The 22,826-nt window shown below is 45.4% G+C and overlaps 1 protein-coding gene across 1 annotated transcript in view; it reads right to left on the reverse strand.

Annotated features, from left to right (window-relative positions):
- UVRAG (UV radiation resistance associated) overlaps positions 1-22,826 on the reverse strand; it is a 727,264-nt gene that overhangs the window by 557,096 nt on the left and 147,342 nt on the right. The window contains exon 2 of the mRNA XM_069640056.1: positions 16,483-16,600. Coding sequence (XP_069496157.1) covers positions 16,483-16,600 — 118 coding nt within the window. The remainder of the gene's footprint in view (positions 1-16,482; positions 16,601-22,826) is intronic.

Genomic DNA, 22,826 nt, shown 5'->3' on the forward strand with positions numbered 1-22,826 from the left:
TAAATTTCACTTCACTAAAATGTCCACCCTGGAAGTAGAAAAAATTATCCTTTCGCTTAAACCCTCCAGCTGCAAAGGGGACATCTGCCTAGCGCACCTAAAAAGAATAAAAGCTGCCAGAGACTACCATCCCTGCCAACCTAAAACATTCTTGGGTGCTCCCACAAGAAACGGACATTAGACCCCCTCATCCCCACCAACTACAGTCCCATTACCACAGTACTTTTCCTTCTTAAAATCCTGGATAAAGCTGCTTACATCCAGATTCAAAAACATTTCGAACTGAATAAACTCCTAGGAACTAGACAATCTGGCTTCCGCCCACTACACGGGACAGAAACTGCTTTAATTGATCTAAAAACCCAAATCGACGAGTTGAGAGACAAAGGGAAAACACTTCTGCTCCTACTGGATCTCTCAGCGGCATTTCATCTGGTGGACCACAAGGTCCTCTGTAGACATCTGGATTCTGCCGCCCATTTTCCTCTGAGGCAATCAGATGGATCGAGTCCTTCCTGAGCGAGAGAACGATGAGTATTCTCGCCTTTGGCAGCCGCAGACCCTACACCTATTTTATGCGGTGTTCCTCAAGGCTCACGTGTCTCGCCAACTCTATATAACATTTTCACCAAGCCCTTGTTTGATTATCTGGACCATCTGGGTCTCACCTACACTAACTTTGCAGATGATACACAGATTCTCTTCCCGCTTTCTGGGGATCACAGTAAAGACACAGAGTTGGTGAACAGGGTATATCTTATCATCCAGGCTTGGATGGCTACTCATGGCCTCTGCCTGAACGATAAGACTGAGATGATAATCATGGGTACACACGCCAATAATAAAAATTCTAGGCCAGGAATTCTCATTCAATATTGACGGGAATATCATTAAAGTTTCCAAGGAAGTAAAAACCCTTGGTTTCTACCTTGATTCCACCATGTCCTTTGACAAACAGGTAAAATCCTTGGCCTCCACCAACACCTACACTTATTTATTTATCTGCATTTGTATAGCGCACCTGCAGCTCAGAGGCATCGTGGCGCTCGTTACATGAGGTGTATAAACATTTTTCAGTCGGAAAGGTTACATATGACCGTGAGGTCTCTTGGTTGCAGATACATAATTAACAGTAGTACATACACTTGCAAGTTGATAAGAGCTGGCAAGCCATTCCTCTCTAACGACAGATGCATGATCCTGGCCAGAGTCTTAATACTATCCAGAACTGACTATCGTAATGCCCTATACAGTGGTGCCAATAAAGTCACCATCCGGAGGCTACAAAGACTACAAAATAACACCCTGAGAGCAGCCCTCAGCATAAACAAAAGAAACCATATTTCCTCCATTAGACGCCAACACAAATGGCTTTCTACCAACAACAAAATAGAATTAAAAATGATATCACTGACCCACAAAGCCTTAAACAACATGGCCCCTTGTTACCTCACAGATAAACTTCATAGAAGGACTTCCCTCAGACCAACTAGAACTGGTAATGCCAACTGCCTGGCTGTACCGAGATACAGACTTACCACAATTGGTGGCAATAGTTTCACAGTGAAGGCTGCTAAAATTTGGAACCTACTGCCACAAAATCTAAGAGTAGACCAACCTTACCTACACTTCAGATAAAATGCCATCAAACATCTCATCTCTTCTGACCCTAGACTCCATCCACTAACTAGACTATCTCCCCTTTTCGATTAGTATATTCCTACTCGCCCAATATTCCCATTTGAATTTCGTGTCATTTTCTGTAAACTATGTGTAATTTATTCTATTTTGTGATTCAATGAATCTGACTGCAACCTGTATATTGCTGTAACTTTGTAAGCCTTGCATTTTCTTACTGCTGCGCCCTGTTACCCCAGGGTCTGGTGCGCATAAAAAGTGAACAAACAAAAACAATTGTTGCCCTCATCATGTCAAGAATCGATTACGCAAACAAACTCTACCTCGGGATGCCAGAATACCTCCAGAAGAAACTACAACGCATCCAAAATGCAGCTGCCAGACTCCTCCTCAAACTATGCAGAAGAGACCTCCAGCGCTAAAAATACTACATTGGCTCCCAGTCAAACATCGCATTACCTTCAAAGCACACAGGTCAATCAGCGGACAGGGAGCTGAATTCCTACAAAAGAAAATAATCTACAGGCCAATGAGACTACTCAGATCAAGCAATGAAATCCGCCTGGAGCTAAACCATACGTCAAGAAAAAACTAGGAGGCTCCTTCTCCCACTTGGCCGCAAAAACCTGAAACATCCCAAAAGAAATAAGCAACACCTAAAACCACCTACAATTCAGAAAACTACTAAAAACCTGGCTCTTCAACACCGCAGGAACAAATTGAAACAATCAAACAGGAAACACAGAACAGGTCGACAGAAACTAGGATGACACAGACAACGCACAGAAATGGCTAAGGGAATGTCCAACAATAACGAGAGACAACGCTAGGTTGAATAGGACACAAGCATGAGGACAAAATGAACACACCTGCCCAATTCCATCCTACAACCACACCCACTCCATGAACGTCACCAAGTTCCTATTAGGAATGTTAGCAGCTGCCACATTTGGACAGAGGTATGGACTTAAAACCCAGACGGAGTTGTGAATGATGGCAGATGCCGCGCCTAGACATAGCTACGAGTGTTGGCATGTACCTCGCTTGGATGACAGGGTTGTGAGCGGTCGCCTCTGTGAGCAGCTGCGTAGGATTGGGATTGCCGAACATTGCCACATCTGGATAGAGTAGCGGTTGTTGAGCGAAGCCACGTCTGGACTGCATCAGGAATGCCACCGAGACCATATTACGATGGAATCGCGAATACCAGCTAGCCCCACACATAGACCGGTCTAATGGTGGGCAGGGGGCGAATTTGGACACAGTTGTGAATATTGGCGAGCGTCATTCATGGAAGGGATAACTAATATCGGCTGATGCCAGAGCTAGATTGACATGCAGTGATGCTCGCGTGCCACGCCTACAAACCGTGGAAATTCAGCACATTGCTTATAGACAGCAATGCCTATAACCTATCCACTAACAATTTCACCCCTCCGCCTACACCTCTCAAACTCTAACGAGAAACAACCACAACCCTATACCAGAATAAACCGCACAAACTTCACTACACTGCAACAACAAAACAAACCTCACGAAGACTTGAACAGCACACGATGTCCACTGACCAGAAAACACCCCAAGCCCAGCGAACAGTGTTAACTGTGTTGTGGCTACCAACAGTACAACTCTAGCCCGTTTACGTTCCATGTCATATTGTAAAACGCTTGTTAGTTATTGCGGTAGGCAGTGCCATTGGGTTTGTGGGCTTTGTGGTGCATGCTCATGCCCTATGGGAGATGTCTGTTCTGCAAGTGCCAGCATTTGTATTGTCGTGTCATTTGTGTTTCGTGTGATCACAGTGCCTTCGCACACAAAACATTGAATTAGAAACTCGTTCCCAACTCTCTCCTCCCTATACTCCATCCCCAACTGAAGCATCCGTCGCCCCATTACAAACTTAAAAACTGCTAAACTTCAATACTTGTGCATTAACTTAACATCACGGAGCAGAAAAATTGAACAGTTTAGTACTCTACATTCCAGACAGTCATGCCTTCAAATACCTCTGTGCACTGAGTCTCCAGAGGTGTTACTTATCATATTTACGGAGTGACTGTGTTGGGGGGTTTGTGCAGTCCTGGCCGCCAGCTGTTCTATACCCGAGTCGTGTACTAGCGCTGATGGCGTGGTCAAGTGGCGTTGCTTTGTTCCATGCCAATGTGCATTTCTGCTTGTGTAAGCGCAGTCCCTCCCACATTAGTCTTTGGCTCCATTTGGTGGTGGTTCCATCTCACGCTGCGGGCGGTCGGGTGCTACTCTCTCAGGTCGTGGTCTGTTCTGCCTCCGGCCTGACCCCCGGTCGCCTTCTAGGGTTATTTCTGCCCAGTTCCATGCTTCTCTGGGGTCCGTAAAATGCACCGTCGTGTCGTTAGAGTATTTTTAGTTGTGCAGGGAACAAGAGTCCGTATTTATATTGAGAGTCTGTAGACGTTTAAGTGGGTTGAAGGACTGCCTCGCTTTCTGAACCTCCCTAGTGAAGGCCGGGAAAAAGGCGATTTTAGAGCCATTGTAGGTTATGGTTCCTTTGGTTCTGGCCATCTGCAGTATGGCGTATCGATCTCTATAGTTTAGGAGCTTTGCTATCACTGTGCATGGGGGGGGGGCTCCGGGGCTATTTCTGCCTGTTGGCATGCGGTGCGCACGTTCTACTGAAAAGAATTTTGATATGGACTTCGGAGCGAATAGATCTTCAAGCCATTGTTCTAGGAACAGCTCCATGCTTGGACCCTCAGATTTTTCAGGCAGTCCGAGAATCTGGATGTTATTTCTTCTCGCTCTCCCTTGCCCTTCTTCCACTCGTTCTTCCAGTGCTTTGAGTCGTGCCAGCGTTCCAGTCATTTGGCGATTTATGCTTCTCAGACCCTCTTCCGTTTCTGATATGCGACCCTCAGCTTCACCTGTGCGGGCTGTCAGCTTCTGCAGGTCATGACGCAGTAGGGATGCCACTTTGCTTATGCCGTCCATTTTGTTTCTCCATCGAGGTCCTTGAGTTGGCAATGGCGTTCATGACATCTTTAAGAGATAAAGCCACCAGCCCAGGGTTTACCTTCAAAAAGGTATCCATACCCGAAGTACAAAAAACTATAGCATCATTGAAACCCTCGAACTGCAAAGGGGACAGCTGTCCCGCACAGATCATAAAAGATGCTGCAAGGGATCTCTCCCCGTTCATTACAAAATTAATAAACCTGTCATTCTCTGATAACTTGGTACCCAGCAATCTGAAACAATCCTGGGTCCTACCGCTACTAAAAAAAAAAACTACCCTCGACCCAGATATACCTACGAATTACAGACCCATCACCACTGTCCCATTCTTACTAAAAATTCTTGATAGAGTGGCCCATCTACAAATCCAGGATTACCTCGAGACTAACCATTTACTAGGAATTCGCCAGTCCGGCTTTCGTCCACTACACGGGACAGAAACGGCCCTGGTTGATCTCAAGTGCCAGATAGACGACCTCAAAGATAAAGGTAAAGCTGGCATCCTTCTTCTTCTTGACCTATCCGCTGCCTTTGATCTGGTTGATCACAAAATCCTGTGCAACCATCTGTCATCGGCAGTACACTTCTCCCACTCCGCAATTTCATGGATCCAATCCTTCCTGGACAATAGGACCATGCGGGTTTTCTCACCCCTAGCAGCTGCCGACCCTATCCCTATTACTTGTGGTGTCCCACAAGGATCTTGTGTGTCACCTACTTTGTATAACATTTTTACAAAGCCCCTATTCGACAAGCTGGACCATCTGGGTGTCACCTACACCAACTACGCAGATGACACCCAGATACTCCTCACCTTATCCGGCAACTATAATTCGGACGCCATTTGGATCAATGAAGTCTTCTCCATCATTCAGGCATGGATGGCCACACATGGCCTCTGCCTGAATGATGACAAGACTGAACTGCTCCTTGTCGGCTCACCCAACACCATTCGGAAACTTAGTCCCAGCTACACTAGCTTTACCATTGACGGCAACACCATCCCTATCGCCAAGAGTGTAAAAACCCTTGGTTTTTACCTCGACACGAATACTAATCTAGCCAAACAAATTAATATGACTGCCTCAGCCACGGCCTACACGGGCAAACTAATCAGGGCCTGTAGACCGTTGATTTCCACTAACAACTGTCTCACCTTAGCCAGAGCACTTATACAATCTAAACTAGATTACTGCAATAGTCTCTATGTAGGTGCCAACAAAACGGTAATTAATAAATTGCAAGTTCTACAAAATAATGCACTCCGTGCCGCCCTGAATATTCCCAGAAGAGAACATATTTCGGCCACCAGAATTGCATGCAAATGGCTCTCCATCCAACAAAAAATAGATCTAAAAACCATCTGCCTCACCTATAAAGCACTCAACGGCCTTGCCCCTCCCTATCTCACTGACAAATTTACACTAAGACAGAACACTAGAACCACTAGATCCTCTAATACACTACAACTGACTGTGCCCAAATTCTCCCTCAAAAGAGCTGGTGGTTCCAGCTTCCCAGCTCTGGCTTCACAACTTTGGAATACCATTCCACTGGATATCAAATCTACACCCACCTTCCAGCCTTTCAGAACTAAGGTCATCACCTGGTTACTCAACAATTAACCTACCATGATTGAATGCATACCCTCTGCAAGAATGTATTTTGCACTATGTCAGAATATTATTGTCTATGCACTAATTGCTATCTTGTCAAGTATACTTTTGCTTCATCACTGTACAACTGTGCCCTACCCTGCCTGTAACTCGAAGCTTAAGCGCCCATATACCCTTGGGTCAGGTGCGCTATACAAATTAATAAACAAACAAACAAACATACCTTCTTGCTCTGTTCCTTGTGCGTCGCTGGGTTTGGTTTGCTCCTGTTGGGGAGCTTGGGCCGGGGTTGTATAAGGCTCTATTTTACTCTGCGTTGTCGCATTCTTTGCTCTGTCTTTCCCCATAGCGCTCAAGGTTCGAGATTGTTTGTTACCTCTGTCCCTCTTGGTCTGCGGTTACGTCGCTGTGCCGGTCAGTAGTTGTCGACTCTGATTACTACTGTTTGGTTAGGTGCCCTCCAGTGGCTGCGGTTTTGTTCAAGAGCTCTTGTGAGTTGATCTGGCAGAGTCTGGGAGGTCTCGTTTCGCTTTTACAGGGGTTTTAGTCGTCGTTTAATGTCTGTCGGAGCTGGCCATAAGTGCCCAGTTGTGGTTCTATGAAAGATGGTATGTTGCCAATCTCAGCTTCTGCCACACCAGGGAGGTGCAGTTGCAGTCTATCTTCTCTACTGTTCTTTCAGAGTCGCTTGTTTCCTACAGGTTACAGAGATCGCTCCACTGTCATCATTCCTTGTCAGCGTATTTTACTGGGTCTTAGTTCACACTGTATCCAGGAGGGGCTTTTTACCTGAACCTCGTTCAGTTGCGAGTTCCAAGACTATACGTTGCAGGACTGTAGCCCCCCAGCCTCAGAGTTCAGTGAGTCAGTGCAACATGCACGTTCAATTGCGACCCGGAGTGTGGTTGGAGCTGATATTGTCTTGTTTGCTAGGGATCGTCTCTCAGCAGGGAGCTGATTGTATTGACAATTCTTGTTCTCCCAAAGATAGGAGGCATGTAGGTAGCATCTGTTTTTGCTTGTTGTGGTAGGTGGGTTGGTTGGTTGGTTGTTGCCTGGGTTTCGCCTCATTCCCAAGGCTCCTGTCTGTGGCACCGCTGAGCCGTTTACCTAATGTGTTTGTTTATTGTGTTGTAGTCATTGGGCCAATATGGGTGTCCCAGCTTCTGTTACATTTGTGTATGGAGTGTAGGCTGTGAATCGCTTACCGGGCATTGGTGTGGGTGGCTGGAGCTCGGGAGCGCTGCTCCTCCGTACCGCTCCTGTCGGGTGGAGCAGTTTCAGGTGTGTGGAGTTCCCGGTCTATGAATCACACGCAGGGGGAGTCCTCTGTTTCCTGGTCACGCTGCACCCAGATGTCTGCTGCCTGCAGTCACGGCCTCCTGTTTGAACCTCTTTCCGGACGCTCAGGCATGCGGTTGCGCTCTGCCTTTTCGCACCATGTGCATTTCCCTTCAGGAGGTGGGGGGCACAGGCCTCCACAGCGGCCGGAACAGCCAGGGATCCTGCGCGGCAGGCCGCTCCCGCGACGCCAGCCGCTCTGCCCCAGGCAAGTGTGGAGTGGAGCCGGGGGTGCCGATGTTCCTTCGTTTGTTCTGGGCCCACACCCACCACCCGGTCACGGTGCTTTCTGACGCCGGAGTCGGTGAAGGTGCACTGCGCACACAGCGCTGTCCGGGTTGATGGATCCGCTGCTGTGCTGCGTTTCTTCCGTTCAGGCCGTAGTTTGTGTCCGGGCAGCCATCTTGCTCAGGATGCCTAGTCCGCTGCTCCTTTCTCGCGCATAACTTTTAAAATATTCTCAGATTTTCGTTTATGTTGGCGTGATTTGTTGCTGAGGGTTTCCGCAGCCAGCTCGAGTCGTTTTCTTGGGTTTCGGGTAAATATTTGATCAGGATATTGGCAGGATTAAGCCAGCGGCCTGGGAGCAGTGGGGAATCACATCCTCATCCAGCGTCTGCTGGCCACGCCCCCGGGACTCCACTTTTGATTATATTTATGTATGTCAATTTGAGAAGTGGAACAACCCTTTTCGATTCTGTGAATGTAGCATATATAATTCCAGCAAGTGGCATAAAATAAGTGATCGAACATTTCCAGTTAGGAAATATTAGATCAAAATCAATGAAGACAAGTAGGTGAAATAACCTGGGAGAGGAAATATTAGTCAAATCAGAGTAACCATGTGATCCGACAATTAGATTGTCAAGATTAAAAGTTGTGCTGTAAAATGAAAAGATTTTTGTTGAGTAATGAATGAAAAAATAAATTTAGTGTATTCAAAAAAAAAAAATGAAACAGTTTTAAATCAGCCGCACATTCTTTACAAGATCAGCATATGGTTGTCAAGTTGGAATCTAATCTAGAAATACGTTTGAGTATGGTAGGCTCTACTCTGAATAAAAAAAGGCAGTCTGAGTTAGATGTGTGGCTTTAGATATGTTAGATTTGGAGTCGTACCTTTTCCAAAATGGCAGCATATATTGGCTAGAAAGATCATTGATCCATCCATTTGACTTGTTGATTGGTAATCAATACTGAGATTTGCCATTTTACTTTTGCGCGGCTCAAGGTTATTCAATGTCAAGAAACTAATTCCTGATGTATGCAGCTGAAATCTTAAAGTCAAACTCAAAACTAGTACTTCTAGGTGACTAGGGGTGTCACGGTATTAGTTTTATGACGGTACGATAACCTTTTTGCCAAATGACGGTATATCATGGTTATCGCGGTATAGCAGGTGGAGTTAACCAATCTTAACAAATATTTTCTAAAAGGTCATAAATTGTCCGATTTATCATCACAAACAAAACCAGGCACCCAGGGCCAGAATTGGGCTTTTCAACATACTTTCCACTGAAATGCCACCCCTTGCTTCCACCAAACACAAACACATGTGTGGAGAGGAGGAGGGGGGGGGGGGGTTGAGCCCTGCTGCGACTGGCAAAGCAAACTGAATAGCTTTTCTTAAGTGGTCATTTAGGCTTTTAGCTCCCCCACTGGCTACTGGTGAAGATGAACATGTTGCCATATTTATAACCTGCATGCCACAGATCAATGGAGGCTGATGGTAGAATAAGCTTGTGCGCATACTCGCACACTCTTTACGTTACAGCCTTTAGTTTACTTGTGGGCCAAAAGGTGTTCAGTAATCACGGACATTACCCTTTGGTATGACAGCAGGGAATACTCACAGATATGATTGAATTTCGCAGTGTGACTTATTATATGTTAATTCAATGATAGAACCAGGGAAATCTCCCATTGTCATATGTTTAGCACACATTATACATTATAAATATATAAACCCAAAAGCCGCCAACCCAAAGTAAACCCTTTTCCTTCTTGGCACTGTATTCATTCTTCCTATTGCTAACATATTGATTTTGTGTCAGGCACGTGTGGTTTATGGAATGGCATTAAAAACTGCTCCAACTGAAACTACTCGACAGATGGCACATCCAACAGTGCAAGACCAAGACTGCGCAACACTTGCTTACTGCAGCTTTCCAAATCAGATTGAAAAGCACACTTAACGGTATAAACGCTATATCGGTATAAACAATGTGACGGTTATTATTGTTCAATTGAGTGGTTCACGGTATCTTTAACGGTATACCGTTAATACCGTTACATCCTATAGGTGACATGAACTTCTGGTCCGAACAGACACAAATGGATCAAATTTCAAATAGGTCACTAGATTTGGGGCACACACCTCGGGTTACAGTCCCCAACCTATAGGGCGGGCCATACATTAAAAAAGGAATTAATCTCCTTCAACGATTTAAGTCTTGTGTTAATGTTTGCAGGGATCCGTCAGACCATTTAGGGATTTTATTCTCCATTTTAAGGCTCCTGTACAACATACGCCATTCTCTACTTTAACTGTTGAAATTAATTTCTAGAAAGTGATCACCAAAGAATATGTAAAGTTGAGGATTCCATTTAGGTGCATTCTGGAGCTATTTGATAGAGCAGTGAAGCACTGACTAGTTTCTTAATTAGCTCCTGCATTTTCTGCGGGGTACGGCGAAACCCCTTTCGCCGCCTTTCAGCACGCAAAAGGAGGGTTTTTTATGTGCGGTGTCCGAACCAACTTTAGTTTTCGGTTTTGGGGAACTGTTGTGAGGCCAAGGCATACGTGATGGCCCAGAGGACAGTGAAGAACCTGAGGCGTTGTCCCTGGAAACCGCATGGGCCTCATCGTTCAACGGTAACGTCGAAAGACGGCTGTGGGGTATGTTTTTAGGGTCTTTGTGCTCGTGTGTGCCCTGGCCACCAGGTGTCTTTATCACAGAGCCGCCGGCTGCTTCTTGGAGTCAGGGGCCCACACATGGGGTTCAGTCGGGGGCCCACACATGGGGTTCAGTCGGACCCTGCCTGCCTTCGGCCTCACTCATGACCCAGATACTGCCCTCGCTGGAGTCTTCCGTCACGATGATGGAGGCCTCAGCCTGCATGTCGTGAGCTGCCCAGCATTTGGCCCGCCGATCCTTTAAGGTCTTTGGCCTAAAATGTTTACAGGATTTACAAGCTTTTTCTGAGTGATCCCTCGGGAGACAGTGATTGCACACTCAGTGCGTGTCCTTCCACGGGACTTTTCGGTGGCAGGAGGGGCAACATTTAAAGGGATTTTTGTCCATTATATTTTGAAAGGGCAGATTGGCGAGAAAAGAATAAAGGGGATAATCGAATAAGCATTCTCTAAAGAGGTCAGTATGAAGAACCTCCACCCTCTCTCCCTACTGTAATGGGCCAAGGCCTGTGAAGGCCGCGTCTGGCCGTCAGTCGTGGATGATGAGGTTGTTTTTCGAGAGCCGTCAAGCCGCCAGGTGGTCGTGCAGCAAAGCGTACAGTAAAGGAAAGAAAGTCTATAATTACAACTTTCGGCTAATCAAAAGGCATCAGCCTTGAAGAGAACTCTGCATTTGCGACCGACTTCGAAGACGGATAAAAACTACATGAGGGACCTCGATGCACGAAGGACCATGGGTACAGTTCAAGTAACACTAGGGATTGTATTACTAAACACGCCCTGTCGACGTCCGTTTGAGGTTCTAAAACACATTTTTTAATACTCAGCTACTTCCACTAGATGTCAGACTATGCAGAGCGTGTGATCTAAGCAGATCCACAAGCACCAGAAGATGGAGAGATAGAGATAGCTAAAAAGAATGCACCGAGAGGCAGCTAGGTCGGCTCCGTGTTGTGGGATTTAAGTAATTCAACACAAAACCCCACCATCCATACTCGGATAATGGTAGTTAAAGGTATTGGACTTTATCTAGTATGGCAAACTGCAGTTCGGATCGCCATAAAAAGGCACAGTTCAAGGAATCCAGCAGATGGATGGGATGGATGTTATGGATGTTGAAGTGGACTATTGTGAATCCCATAACAATTGTCGACCCAAAGCCTATTGTAGGTACAAAGAGTTGGCAGGATGACCTTGGTGAGGCAGGCTCTTCCTCTCAGTGGAGAACAGCAGCTGAAGGCGACCAGGTTTCTGTTCCACGATAGGAGATATATGCAAAGAGTCGTTTCTCCAGGTAAGACCGCTCCAAGCAAGCATTGGTGTCCAATTTGTGGACAGATTGCCCCGGGGATGCTCAAGCAATGATTCCAAACTACTACACATATGACAGGACAGCTGAACATGACTGGTTTGTCCCACCACTCTAAGGGAGGAAGACGCCAAAGTATGGAGACTCTCTCCCCTCTCCCCCACTGCCCATTGTTGCAAAAGGTGGCTCAGAAGTTCACCGGCGAGTGGATTTGGGAATGCTGATTTCTTAGCAGCTGTCCTTAGTCTCTCCTTAGCAGGGACTTCAGACTCTTGGTTCCAGGGGATGACATGCAGAATGGCTGTAGAGACACTCTCCTCTAATCGTAAATCTGGGTTAGAGGCTGCCCAGGCCACCAATGGGAAGTATCTGTCCAGCAACAGACACAACTTGGCTGGAACGTTGAAATGGAGCAGAGGAGCCCACAGACCAGTTCCAGCCAATACCATTCTCCCAAAGAACTTTCCAGAGTCAAGTCTGCACCCTGCAAAAGTGCATGGTCTTATTTGGAGGTTCCGGGCTTGGGTGGGAAGGACGCCTGCCAAAACACAAGAGTTCTCCTAATGGTACAATTCTTGCCCCATGTACTCACAATTTGTGTATGTGGTATGCAAAAAGTAATTCTTGCGATAAAAAGAACAGTGGACAGTAGCGTACTGGAAAAAGCATTAAGACATGGTTCACTACCACTGGCATATCCTGTGTACAGCACGTGAGTAAAGGAATGATAGACCGTAAAAGTGCCTTGAAGATCCACACAATCCGACTTCCATAGTAAACATTCCACGGAGGCTATACTCCTGCATGTCTCCAACTTTCTCCCTAATGCCAACCACTTCATCTCCTCTTTTATACTCATTCTTTTGGAACTTTCTGCTGCTTTTGACACCATTTACCACTTCTCTTCACTCTCCAGGACATTGGGTTTTGAAAATCTGCTCTTGCCTGGATTGCTGTCTACCTGCAAGGTCAACCCATTCAAATCTCTTGATCCTCGCAAGCCTCTGACTCCCACCTCTGTGCCTTGGAACCTACCCCCGAAAGGGATCAATCCTTGGACCCTCTGCCCTCATGGCTCATCCTTCAGGTTTCACCAGCACCATTTTTTGCTAATGACACCGAAATATGTTTCTCCATCCACACCCCAGCCATCTCGAAACAGACTCACTGTCTCACCGCAATTCAGTATGAAGTGACAGACTCTTCAAAATCAGACTTCATCGGTCTCCCAGCTTCAAATGGCATCCTTCCCAGTCCCTCTCCTATATCCTTCCCGCATTACCTCATTGCTCCCTCACCCAAAGCTCACAATATTGGGATCCCCTTTGATATCAAACTACAACAATTCATCACTACCACAACCTCTGCTGTTCCTATTAACCTCAACATCTGTAAAATGTGTCTTTTTCTTACTAACCACTATAAACACTCATGTTCTCAGCAAACTGGACTACTGCTCACACTACTCCTTGGCCTTCTTCTCTACTTCTTCCTCCCCCAAGAGAAAGTCTTCAACTTTGCTACTCGCACCCTCTACAACTTACCCAGATTTCCCCCACTTCTATCTGCCGACATCATGCGGGTTGGCTTTCCATGCACAACCACTCTTTTCAAGTTCCTTCTACAAAGCTATCAATTTTCTTGCTTCTCAGTACCCATTTGATTGAATCAGTTTACTCACCATCTCATCCCTTCTGATCCTACTCTGCACTTAACCTTAGCGTCTCATACGTTCCTTGTGCCACCTCTCGTTTCCGCTCTTTCTCCCTACTCGCCTCACTCCAGTGCAGACCTATGTCAAAATATTAAATCCATTGTTGTGAAGTTGAAAAATTTTGATTTATTTTACCGTATTTTTTATTAACTCAACTCATCCCCCACAAGTACATGAAGTGTAAAGGGGCGCTGCACAAATATATTTTCTTTTTAAATGGTATTTTCCGCTTCACAGTGATATTTTGTAGTAATACCCTCCACTGGAGCCCTGCTGCCCATAACAATCAAAGCCAGCCCAACTGTGGATCTCTTCAAAGCTTGGCTTAAATTTCACTTACTTGCAAAAGAGGCAGCTCCCCCTGCCCACTCCCCCAGCCTCCCTACCTGACCCAGCCACTGCCACCAGCAACAGAATGTAATTTTGTATATTTAATTAGTACTCTTTGTTTGAGGCACTGGCCCCCTCACGTTAATGTTAATTTTTTACTGTTTTCTTATATACATTTTGTTTTGGTTTTGTCCGTGCTACAGGTCCTAAATGTTTACATACTCAAAAAGCTAACTACTGGTTCTCGTCTTTAAGCTATTTTACAGGCATCCTTCGTGGAAATGCTTCTGCTATCTGTAATGTGTTATTGAAAGTTATTTCTGATCGAAATTGACATCCCTGTTCTTCAAATAAATGCAAATACGCAAAACAGATAGATAATAAAACAGTTCATCTGATCATATACATGCCCCACTAGAAAAAATAAATGGTGAAACATGCATACATGCTTGACAAAGAGAAAATAAAGATAACAAAAATGTTAAAATCTACCATACAATCAAGATCAATTTCTCAACATGCTGCTCAGATTTATGTGAAAAATGGTTTTGACCAAATGGATAATCAATGAGCCTTCGAATCCATAGTCCTAATTCTTGGATATTGACCTCACAATATAATCAATAACTCACAATGAAAATCAAGGGACTAGATCCATAAAGGCCGACATCAGCGTCTCACCATTTATCAATAAAGAGGAATGCCTTCATCAGGACCATATACTGTTTAAAGCGGTGGTATTTGAATTCTGGTTGGTCATTTTCCATTATATGCCCATAAGGGATTAATAAGCAAATTCCTTAAAGGTATATACCATGCTTTTCAACTGAACCTAGGTAATATTCCATATAAAACAACCAACCCACAAAACAAAAATCAACTTAATCTTCCAAATAAACATCACTAAGTTGGCAAAAATAATACATGAATATACACTGATACTATAAAAAATATGAACAAAGAGTCTAAAGAAGAATTGAACCAAAAAGCAAAGAGTGAGGCTGCAATGGGTTGAAACAATCACCTGAGGGCAAGAATTATATTAATGGAACCAAAACTAAATTTAAAGTTTCACGATTTGAAAATGTGTTTTTCTGACTATTTAAAGATCCATAACCCCATAAAAGAGGCTTATCCAGATTGGGCAGAATGAAGGCTTTCTCAACGAAGAACCAGATTAACAGAGAGGGATTTTGGAACAGATGCAAAGTCTGAAGGGAGAGCTTACATGACAAAGCTGGCCGAGGCCAGTTGGTTTGCTTACCAGTAATGGACCTTTAAAAAGACAGAAAATGTGAGCACCTGTAGTCGGAGATTATGTAGACCTATTCGTGAGATTATATTAAACCCCAGATAGCATTTAAGTGTGTTTTGAGATCCTCTCGTAAATGTTAGATCACAGGAAAAGGGAACATAGCACAAGGTGCATGTGCTTTGTAATTTATAGTTAAAACTAGAACCATAAGTAGCATCATTGTATTGGGACTTTCCTTTGTCATTTGGAATCTCTAGAAGCATTGGACATCTCAAATTGAACATGAAACAAGTCCTATGACTGGTGTCTGCCATAGTCGATAAAGCAATTGAAATCCATTCGGTAATTAAGACATTGAACTGTGTGTTGTGAAGGAAAACCACATTCCTTGAAAACAGTGAGTTAGGCCTCACTCTCCTAACATTTTAAAAGCAACAGTAATCCTGAGAAACCCAAGCCTTTGCAAATGTTTGCATCTTCTATGAAGTCAGATATGTTGCAATCAAGTAATGTCTATTCCAAAGCTAGAAACTGTGTTATACATTAGGGCTAACATTTTCGATTGAGTAAAGTTTTATTTTAAACCACATTCTGAGCACAGTTTAACCTTTTGATTTCAGGGTAAATGTGGCTTCAAAGTAAGCATATTTTACTGATTACAATTTGTGTTCATACAACATATAATAAAGTGAACAGTTAAACTGGTCTAAATTGAGGTTCTGGTCAGTCCCTTTAAATTTTAAGTGGTGACTCACTCCTCACATTATCATGCCATTTTATTTAATAAAAGAACTAGTTATTGCAAACCAGCTTCTTTCTTGTCTCGGGGCAGGAAGGTGTGATTGCTAAACTCAACCGAGGGCTGTGAGACCAGAAACAGAACTTCAAATTTAAATGCAGATTTTGAATATATTATTCAGATTGGGTTTTTAAGTTTCATTAGCTGGAGTGTAGTCCATGTGATAAATCTGATGTAGGAGGCCATAATGTGAAAAATAGAATTAGGAGTACTTTTTATTTAAGTAGCAAAGTAAAGAACAGCACCAGAGCAGAAGCAAATTCTTGCAACAATGCTACAAAGACAAATTAATTTGACCATTAACTATTATTATGAGCCACAGTAGTTATAGTATAAAAACATATTGTGTTTGGAGAGCCAGATTTTCATACACTTAGCAAATAGTTTGTCATTGTCCTTTAGCGATTCTTTTTACGCCAGAGGACATGTTTGTCTTACCATCACCAACAATATTTTAATTATTTTAGACCATCAGTTAAAAGTAAAGTCAGCAAATTGAGAAAAACGCACAGGTGGAGGAAAATCCTGTGCAGTAAAATAGAAGGATTTAAATTGCTTGCCAAGTGACTTACCTCGGTAGATCTTCGAATTTTCACACAAATGAAGCGTGAAGTAAGTGTCGAGGAGGCGATGACCATTCCTGTTGCCAATGTTTCGAGCTGCAATATTCCGCAGGTGGCGCAAGCGCCGCTGTAGTAGTCAAGAGATAAAAGGATATAATTCAACAATCTCTTACTATGTCTGATCAGCTAGAAGGCAAATACAAATCTGTTCTCACTGGGCAATTCACCATCACCAGATCGAATGCTGGTTTCAAAATAGGTGATAGCCTGTCTTTCTTAATTAATAAGCGTTACATTTAATGAAGGAATCCAGTAGATCACACTGACTTTCATTTCTCCAAATGACAGACCCGGTTTCTTATTGTCGGCCTCACTAAACAATCAGCAACATCACCTATGGCTGACTGACAAAAAACAGGCGAGTCAGAGATGTACTTCATTTTCTTAGTCTCACAAGTCAAGAATGACTAACACCAGAAACTGTTCTCATCTAAAAGAGGACAGGAATACCCTTCCAGCATCTAGTCTGCATAAATTTTGTCAGGAGGGAATAAACAATATGGCTGTGGGGCTCCCTCTTGTCAACAACCAGCCCCCTTCTGCTGCATTTTCTAGGCGTTCACAGTCATCTATTGTGCTCCCAGCTCTCTGAATGAGAGCAAATCATTGGATCAATTACACAAAAGGTTTTTTTTTTTGCAAAGCCTGCGCTGAGCCACTGTTTGCCGTTGGGCCACTTCATTCTACTCTGGCAGTCAACAACACGATTGCAAGGAACTTTTAAGGATGGACCAGTGTTTTGGTTCTCGCTCTTCCCCAGTCACATTAAGTTAATATCAATCATAGGGATTCTAACTTCTGTGCCCTCATTTCAAACACCTTTTCTCATTTAGCCTCCATAGTAGCCATGATACAATGCCAAGATTGTAAAGGGATAACTGGCTCTTCTACCATAGACAAGACATCGCTCAACTACAGCCCCATTTACAGAGGGGTTCTTTCCAGCATCACCAACATACCAGGAATATATTCCAGGAAGCATGCAGCTCTGGCTATCGGGTGCTGGTAGGCTGGCACCCTTGCTGCAGGGGCCTCTTTTGGTGAGGTGACTGAGCTGTTCTATCGTCATCATACTCTAATTCCAGTGTCTCACCCCATTTCCCCCATAACACAGACACATGCCGCTACAACTGCTTTACTGTAGTGAAACCTATTTTTGAACAGTTGGATTTTTAAGAGAATAAACAAAATCCCAAACAATCGAAGAGAAGACAAACTTTCATCAATACAAATCATTAGTATCCGGTGTGGGTGTCCCCACAGGACACACGTGACGTGATTGGCTCGTTTCCGAGACATACCACCGTGTAATCCCGTGGACGCACCCAAGTGCCTGCGTTTATTCCCGGCGGGGGTGCGTGGCAGCCTTAGCCAATGAAGAGGCTCAAAACGAGGCCATCCCCGCTCTGAGCCTCCCCAAGGCTGGAGGCTGCCTTCCGTCCCCCGCCAGGGACTCGGGTACGTTTCTTTTCCTCAACCCCCCCTCCCCTCCAAAGTATTCCCTCGTCACCTTCCCAACCCCACTTAAATTCTTTTTTCTTCTTTTCTTGGGAACGGACGCATTGGGAACACTTCTTTTCCCAGCGCGTCCGCTCCCGATGGGCACCATGGAAAGGGAAAACGGACTAAGTTTTCTTTTCCCGGCGGGCATTTTATTTGACAGAGACAGCGGGCCAATACCGCCCCAGGTAATGCCCCCGTGGGCGGTATTGGCCTGCCGTCGAAGGGCTTATAGCCATTAGTACCACGGCCCGTTAGACAAAAAAACACAAAAAAAAAGTCAAATAAAATGGCCGCTGGGAAAGAGGAAACGTAGTCCATTTTCCCTTTCCATGGCGGCCATCGGGAGCGGACGGACACGCTGGGAACATAATTATTCCCAGCGCGTCCGTTCCCGAGAAAAGAAGAAAAAGAAGGTAAGTGGTGTTGGGAGGGTGGGAAGGGGATATGGAGGGGAGGGGGGGTGTAGGGGACGAAGGCAACCTCCAGCCTTGGGGAGGCTCGGAGCGGGGATTGCTCCGTTTCGAGCCTCTTAATTTGCTAAGGCTGCCACCCCCCTCCAATACCCCCACTGCCGGGAACAAACACAGGCACGTAGGTGCATCCACGGGATTACACCGTGGTATGGCTCGGAAACGAGCCAATTACGTTACGTGTATCTAGTGGACACAACCACGCCAGGTACTAATGCATTTTTAGACATTCCCCATACACACAGAGTTAATGTTCACATGGCACCAGTTGGCATGGTGATTTAAAAACAGCAATTGGTGAAAAGCTAACCAGGCTCATTTAGCCCAGAAGCAGAAGATAAATGGTTTGCGGCTCTGAGCAATCTTGATCCCTTCAAACTTAGTTGGCAGTGAAAAAGTTCATTTCAGGAAGATCAATAGGTTAAAAAAGCATTTAGTATGGAAACTGCAAATGTGTACAATGTACCCGTTAATCGAAAAAAACATCTTGCCTACTGCTGGAGAAAGACGACATGTCTGAAAAAGAAAGTGCAACAATACCTTTGCCAAAATGTACGACCCGATCACGATGCTCTGAAGAAATGGGAAAAGTATCCTTCTCCATTAATAGAACAAATTGCTTCCCTCTCGGTAATGTTCTTTGGGATGGACGTTTCTCCCACGGATTCCTCACCTACGATATTCCTATCCCAGACAGCGGTTCTCCAGAAGCTTTTCTACCGCAAGGGTGGGGGCGCAGAAGGTTTACGCCAGACACCACCCTTTCCCTCATTCGTAACTCAGAACTAGCTTGATAGAAGCTGACTGACCTCCTCCGTGGGAGAGGGGGATCCAGGAGGATGGGGTCTGGAGACAAAGATGTGGCCAGAGGGCCATGGTCCAGGGGGCGCTGAAGGAATGAGAGTTAATATCCCTGACAGATGGCCTGTAAGCCCCAAGCGTTGGATGTGGACAGCAGCTACAGTAAAGCGCCCCTCCACTGCCGGGTGCCCCTTTGGGAAGCACCTGCCTTGCCCTCTTCCAGAGGCAGACTGACCACAGCCCCTTGGGGTAAAGGCAGAAAGGGGCAATAACCCCTGCCCTGGGAGGACAGCTGTGCAGGAAGTTTCAGTACCGCTAGCCTCAAAGACTGAACGCCCTCCAGAAGGTCCAGTGATCTAACAAGACTGCTGTCAGCCTTCGATCCAAAAAGGTTCTGCCTGTCGAAAGGCATGTCCAACAACCTGGTCTGGACGTCGGCCACAAACCCTGTCCAGTCCTGACTGCATCTGGCGTGGCGTGCCGCTTACTTGTCATCAAAGACCAAGGACCGAAAACTGTCCATCTCTCCTTCTGGGGCGTACACAGCTGCATTGGCTACCACCACTTTGCCATGGCACAAGAGGCATTCACAGCCCCACAGTGCAAAACTGCCCGAAGCAAACACTGTCTTGCCCCATGCATTGAACCTCTTATTCTCCCTGTCCGATGGAAGGAAGAAGTCTTCAGGCTAGCCGTCACAGCCTGAACCAACAAGCTGTTCAGGCGAAGAATGGGAGGAAAGAAAAACCAGGCCCGATGGAGCAAGGCGGTGCGTCCTCGCAAGCTCCCTGTCCACTGCCAAAACAGATGCCGGTTTCTCCAACACCTCCAGTACGTGGGCCTCCACTGCCACACTGAAGGGTAGGAGAGACTTTTTTTGGGGGCACCGTCCAGAATATCACAAAGTTCATACTGATCCTTGAGCCTGGACGGAGCAGATAGCCCCAGAATACTGGCCACCTTAGCCATCAAGTGCTGGAAGGCAGCTTGAGGCTTTCCTGAGGTGGGAGCTGGCAAAATGTTCATCTATGGGGAGGCATCTAGGAAACATATGACCAGCAGGCCCTCCGCCAGACCCAGCACATCCTCACCTTACACCTAGAATTCTTCTGGGATGTCCCTCACCTCCCTAGAGGGCATAGGTTACAGCCAATAGGGCACCAGATTGCACTCATATGACTTACATCTTTGACATGAAGGCGCCCCTACGGAGCAGAACGTATTCCTGCAGATGCCAGTGTCCATGATGCCGCCGGTCGGTGTCGAGGCCGCTGCTCCCGAAGGCCCCTGAGGGTATCCTGCCAGTCGCAACAGACATGGGGCCTCATTACGAGTATGGAGGCAGCCATGCCCCTTATTAAGGGCATGGATGCCTCCATACGGGGCTCCAGTACCGGGTTCCTCCAATGAGGTCTTACCGGGCTATTCCAACCATGGAGGACCCGGTAAATCCTCACTGGAAAAACCCATCCCCATTCCCATTTGAGCCCCCATAGGGCTCAATGGGAATGGGGAGGGGAGCTAATAACAGGCCTGTTATTAGCTCCCTGGTCCCCAGGCGTCCTTACCGGGTCCCGCAAGGGAATCTCGTAATAGGGCGTCCCGTAATTAAGGGTGCAGGTCCCGCACCGGCACCCTTCACTACGGGAGCACCACGGCCATAATGAGGCCCATAGTGTGACCCTGCAGCACTTTAGCAGAACCAGACAGCATCGTAGCTGAAGCCAAGGGCCCAAGGCTGGATCCACTGGCTCCATGAAGATATCCAACATCTTCAGGTTGAAGTTTTCCCATTCCACCACAGTGGAGGATTGGGATGAAAAAGATACCTGCTCCGACGTACAGGGTACTCCCTGGAACAGGGACTATTCTTTTTCGAAGAGGAAGACTAATGTTGGTGTGAGGACTCACTCAGGACTCTTTTCCTTTGGGAGAGCCTGCTTGCTCTTCAGTCCGCTCTGTGCGACCGAGACGAACACCACAGAGCCTCACCCTTCACCTTGTGGATGAATGTGAAGATCTTCAACCACCTTATTATGGAGGACCTTCGGGTGCATGGACTGATGTCATGTTACTTGCCAAAGTAATGTAAACAAATCCAGGGGCGATACGACACCAACATCTGCCAGCCACAGTCCACACACAGCTTAAAGCTGGGAGGCCTTGGACGGAGTAGGAATGGTGTATGAAAACAAATAGGTAAGCTCAATGGACGTCTTCCGATCAGCGTACAAAGTGCGTGGAAAAAAGGAACGGCGGTCACTGCGCTGCTATATATACTGACCCGAAAGTCACAGGCGTGTAAAGGCGGCAAGCGGAGCAGTGGAAGAGCCACAGTGCACCCCCTAGTGGTGAAAACTACTCTGAGAACAACTGCGATATCTTAGATGAGGGAGGAAATAATACATAAGAACTAATATTAATGACTGTGCTTTGAAGGGCAACAGTTCGCACATGTGACAACCAAAGTTCCTTGGGTAAAACCATCAAACCCCCAAGTGATTTGGTTTTTAAATCATTTTATAATTGTGTCCATATTACTTGCTCGTATGAATAAGCACGTTCTTTTCGGTACTTGGAACCCCTCCATTATTACAATGGAGAGGTTAGTGTTTTTAGGGGGTTTCTTTTTGGAAAGCGCCAGTGATCAATGTGATTCTCCTCCAGGCATAAATTAGTTTTCAACAACTGAGTAGCAGAGTTTGCCACTTACATTTTCCTTGATTAGAAAACCAACCCATTTGATTAGCAATGTTGTATGGCTTTTTTTTTTTTTTTTAATGTCACCAGAAGTTATTTGTACTAAAGAGATAGAATGAGCAACAATACAGCATTTTTGTGTATCGCTGAAGTAAGACATTAGTGAAAAGAGTCAGGCCTTGCAAATTCTTTAAAATTATGCTGGACCTGCAGGTTGAGCAACTTAGTTTACATACTCAACCTAAGAGAAAGAGAAATGCACTCGACCCATGGCAACGGATGGAAATGTAAACGCAATCCTTGTAAAACGGTGCATGTCACCACAACCCCACTATGTTTGCTACACTGCTACTAGCCATGCACAGTTAAATTTTTACTTGACCTTTACTGCAAACAAAGTAAATGTTAAAATTTCAAACATCCACTGCAAATGGTACTCCCACTTCATACAATTACTCGACTATGCAAGTAGGTAAGACGACTTTGTGAGCCCTGTAAGAATGTCTGTAAAATGTTAAAAGGTTGAATGGACACAAATAAATAGATATGATAAAAAGGCACTGAAAACAGTTTGGCCGGCTCGCTCCCGCAGGTGATAATACATTATGCAATCATAAAGCAAAGTGAGCTATGGAGGCCAACTACGGTGTATGGTAGTGCGTTAGATCTGTAGATGTACAGAATGAATGGAACTATTGATCACTACTTTGCGTAAACATCTACTTAGCTTTAAGTATTAATTATGTAAGAGGAAGAAAATAAGACCAATCAGAATGGATAGTGTAGCAGGAAGAGAACTGGGCAAATTAGGCGTAATAG

Source organism: Ambystoma mexicanum, chromosome 7q (genome assembly GCF_040938575.1).
Source record: "Ambystoma mexicanum isolate Mex_15411 chromosome 7q, UKY_AmexF1_1, whole genome shotgun sequence".
NCBI lineage: Eukaryota > Metazoa > Chordata > Amphibia > Caudata > Ambystomatidae > Ambystoma > Ambystoma mexicanum.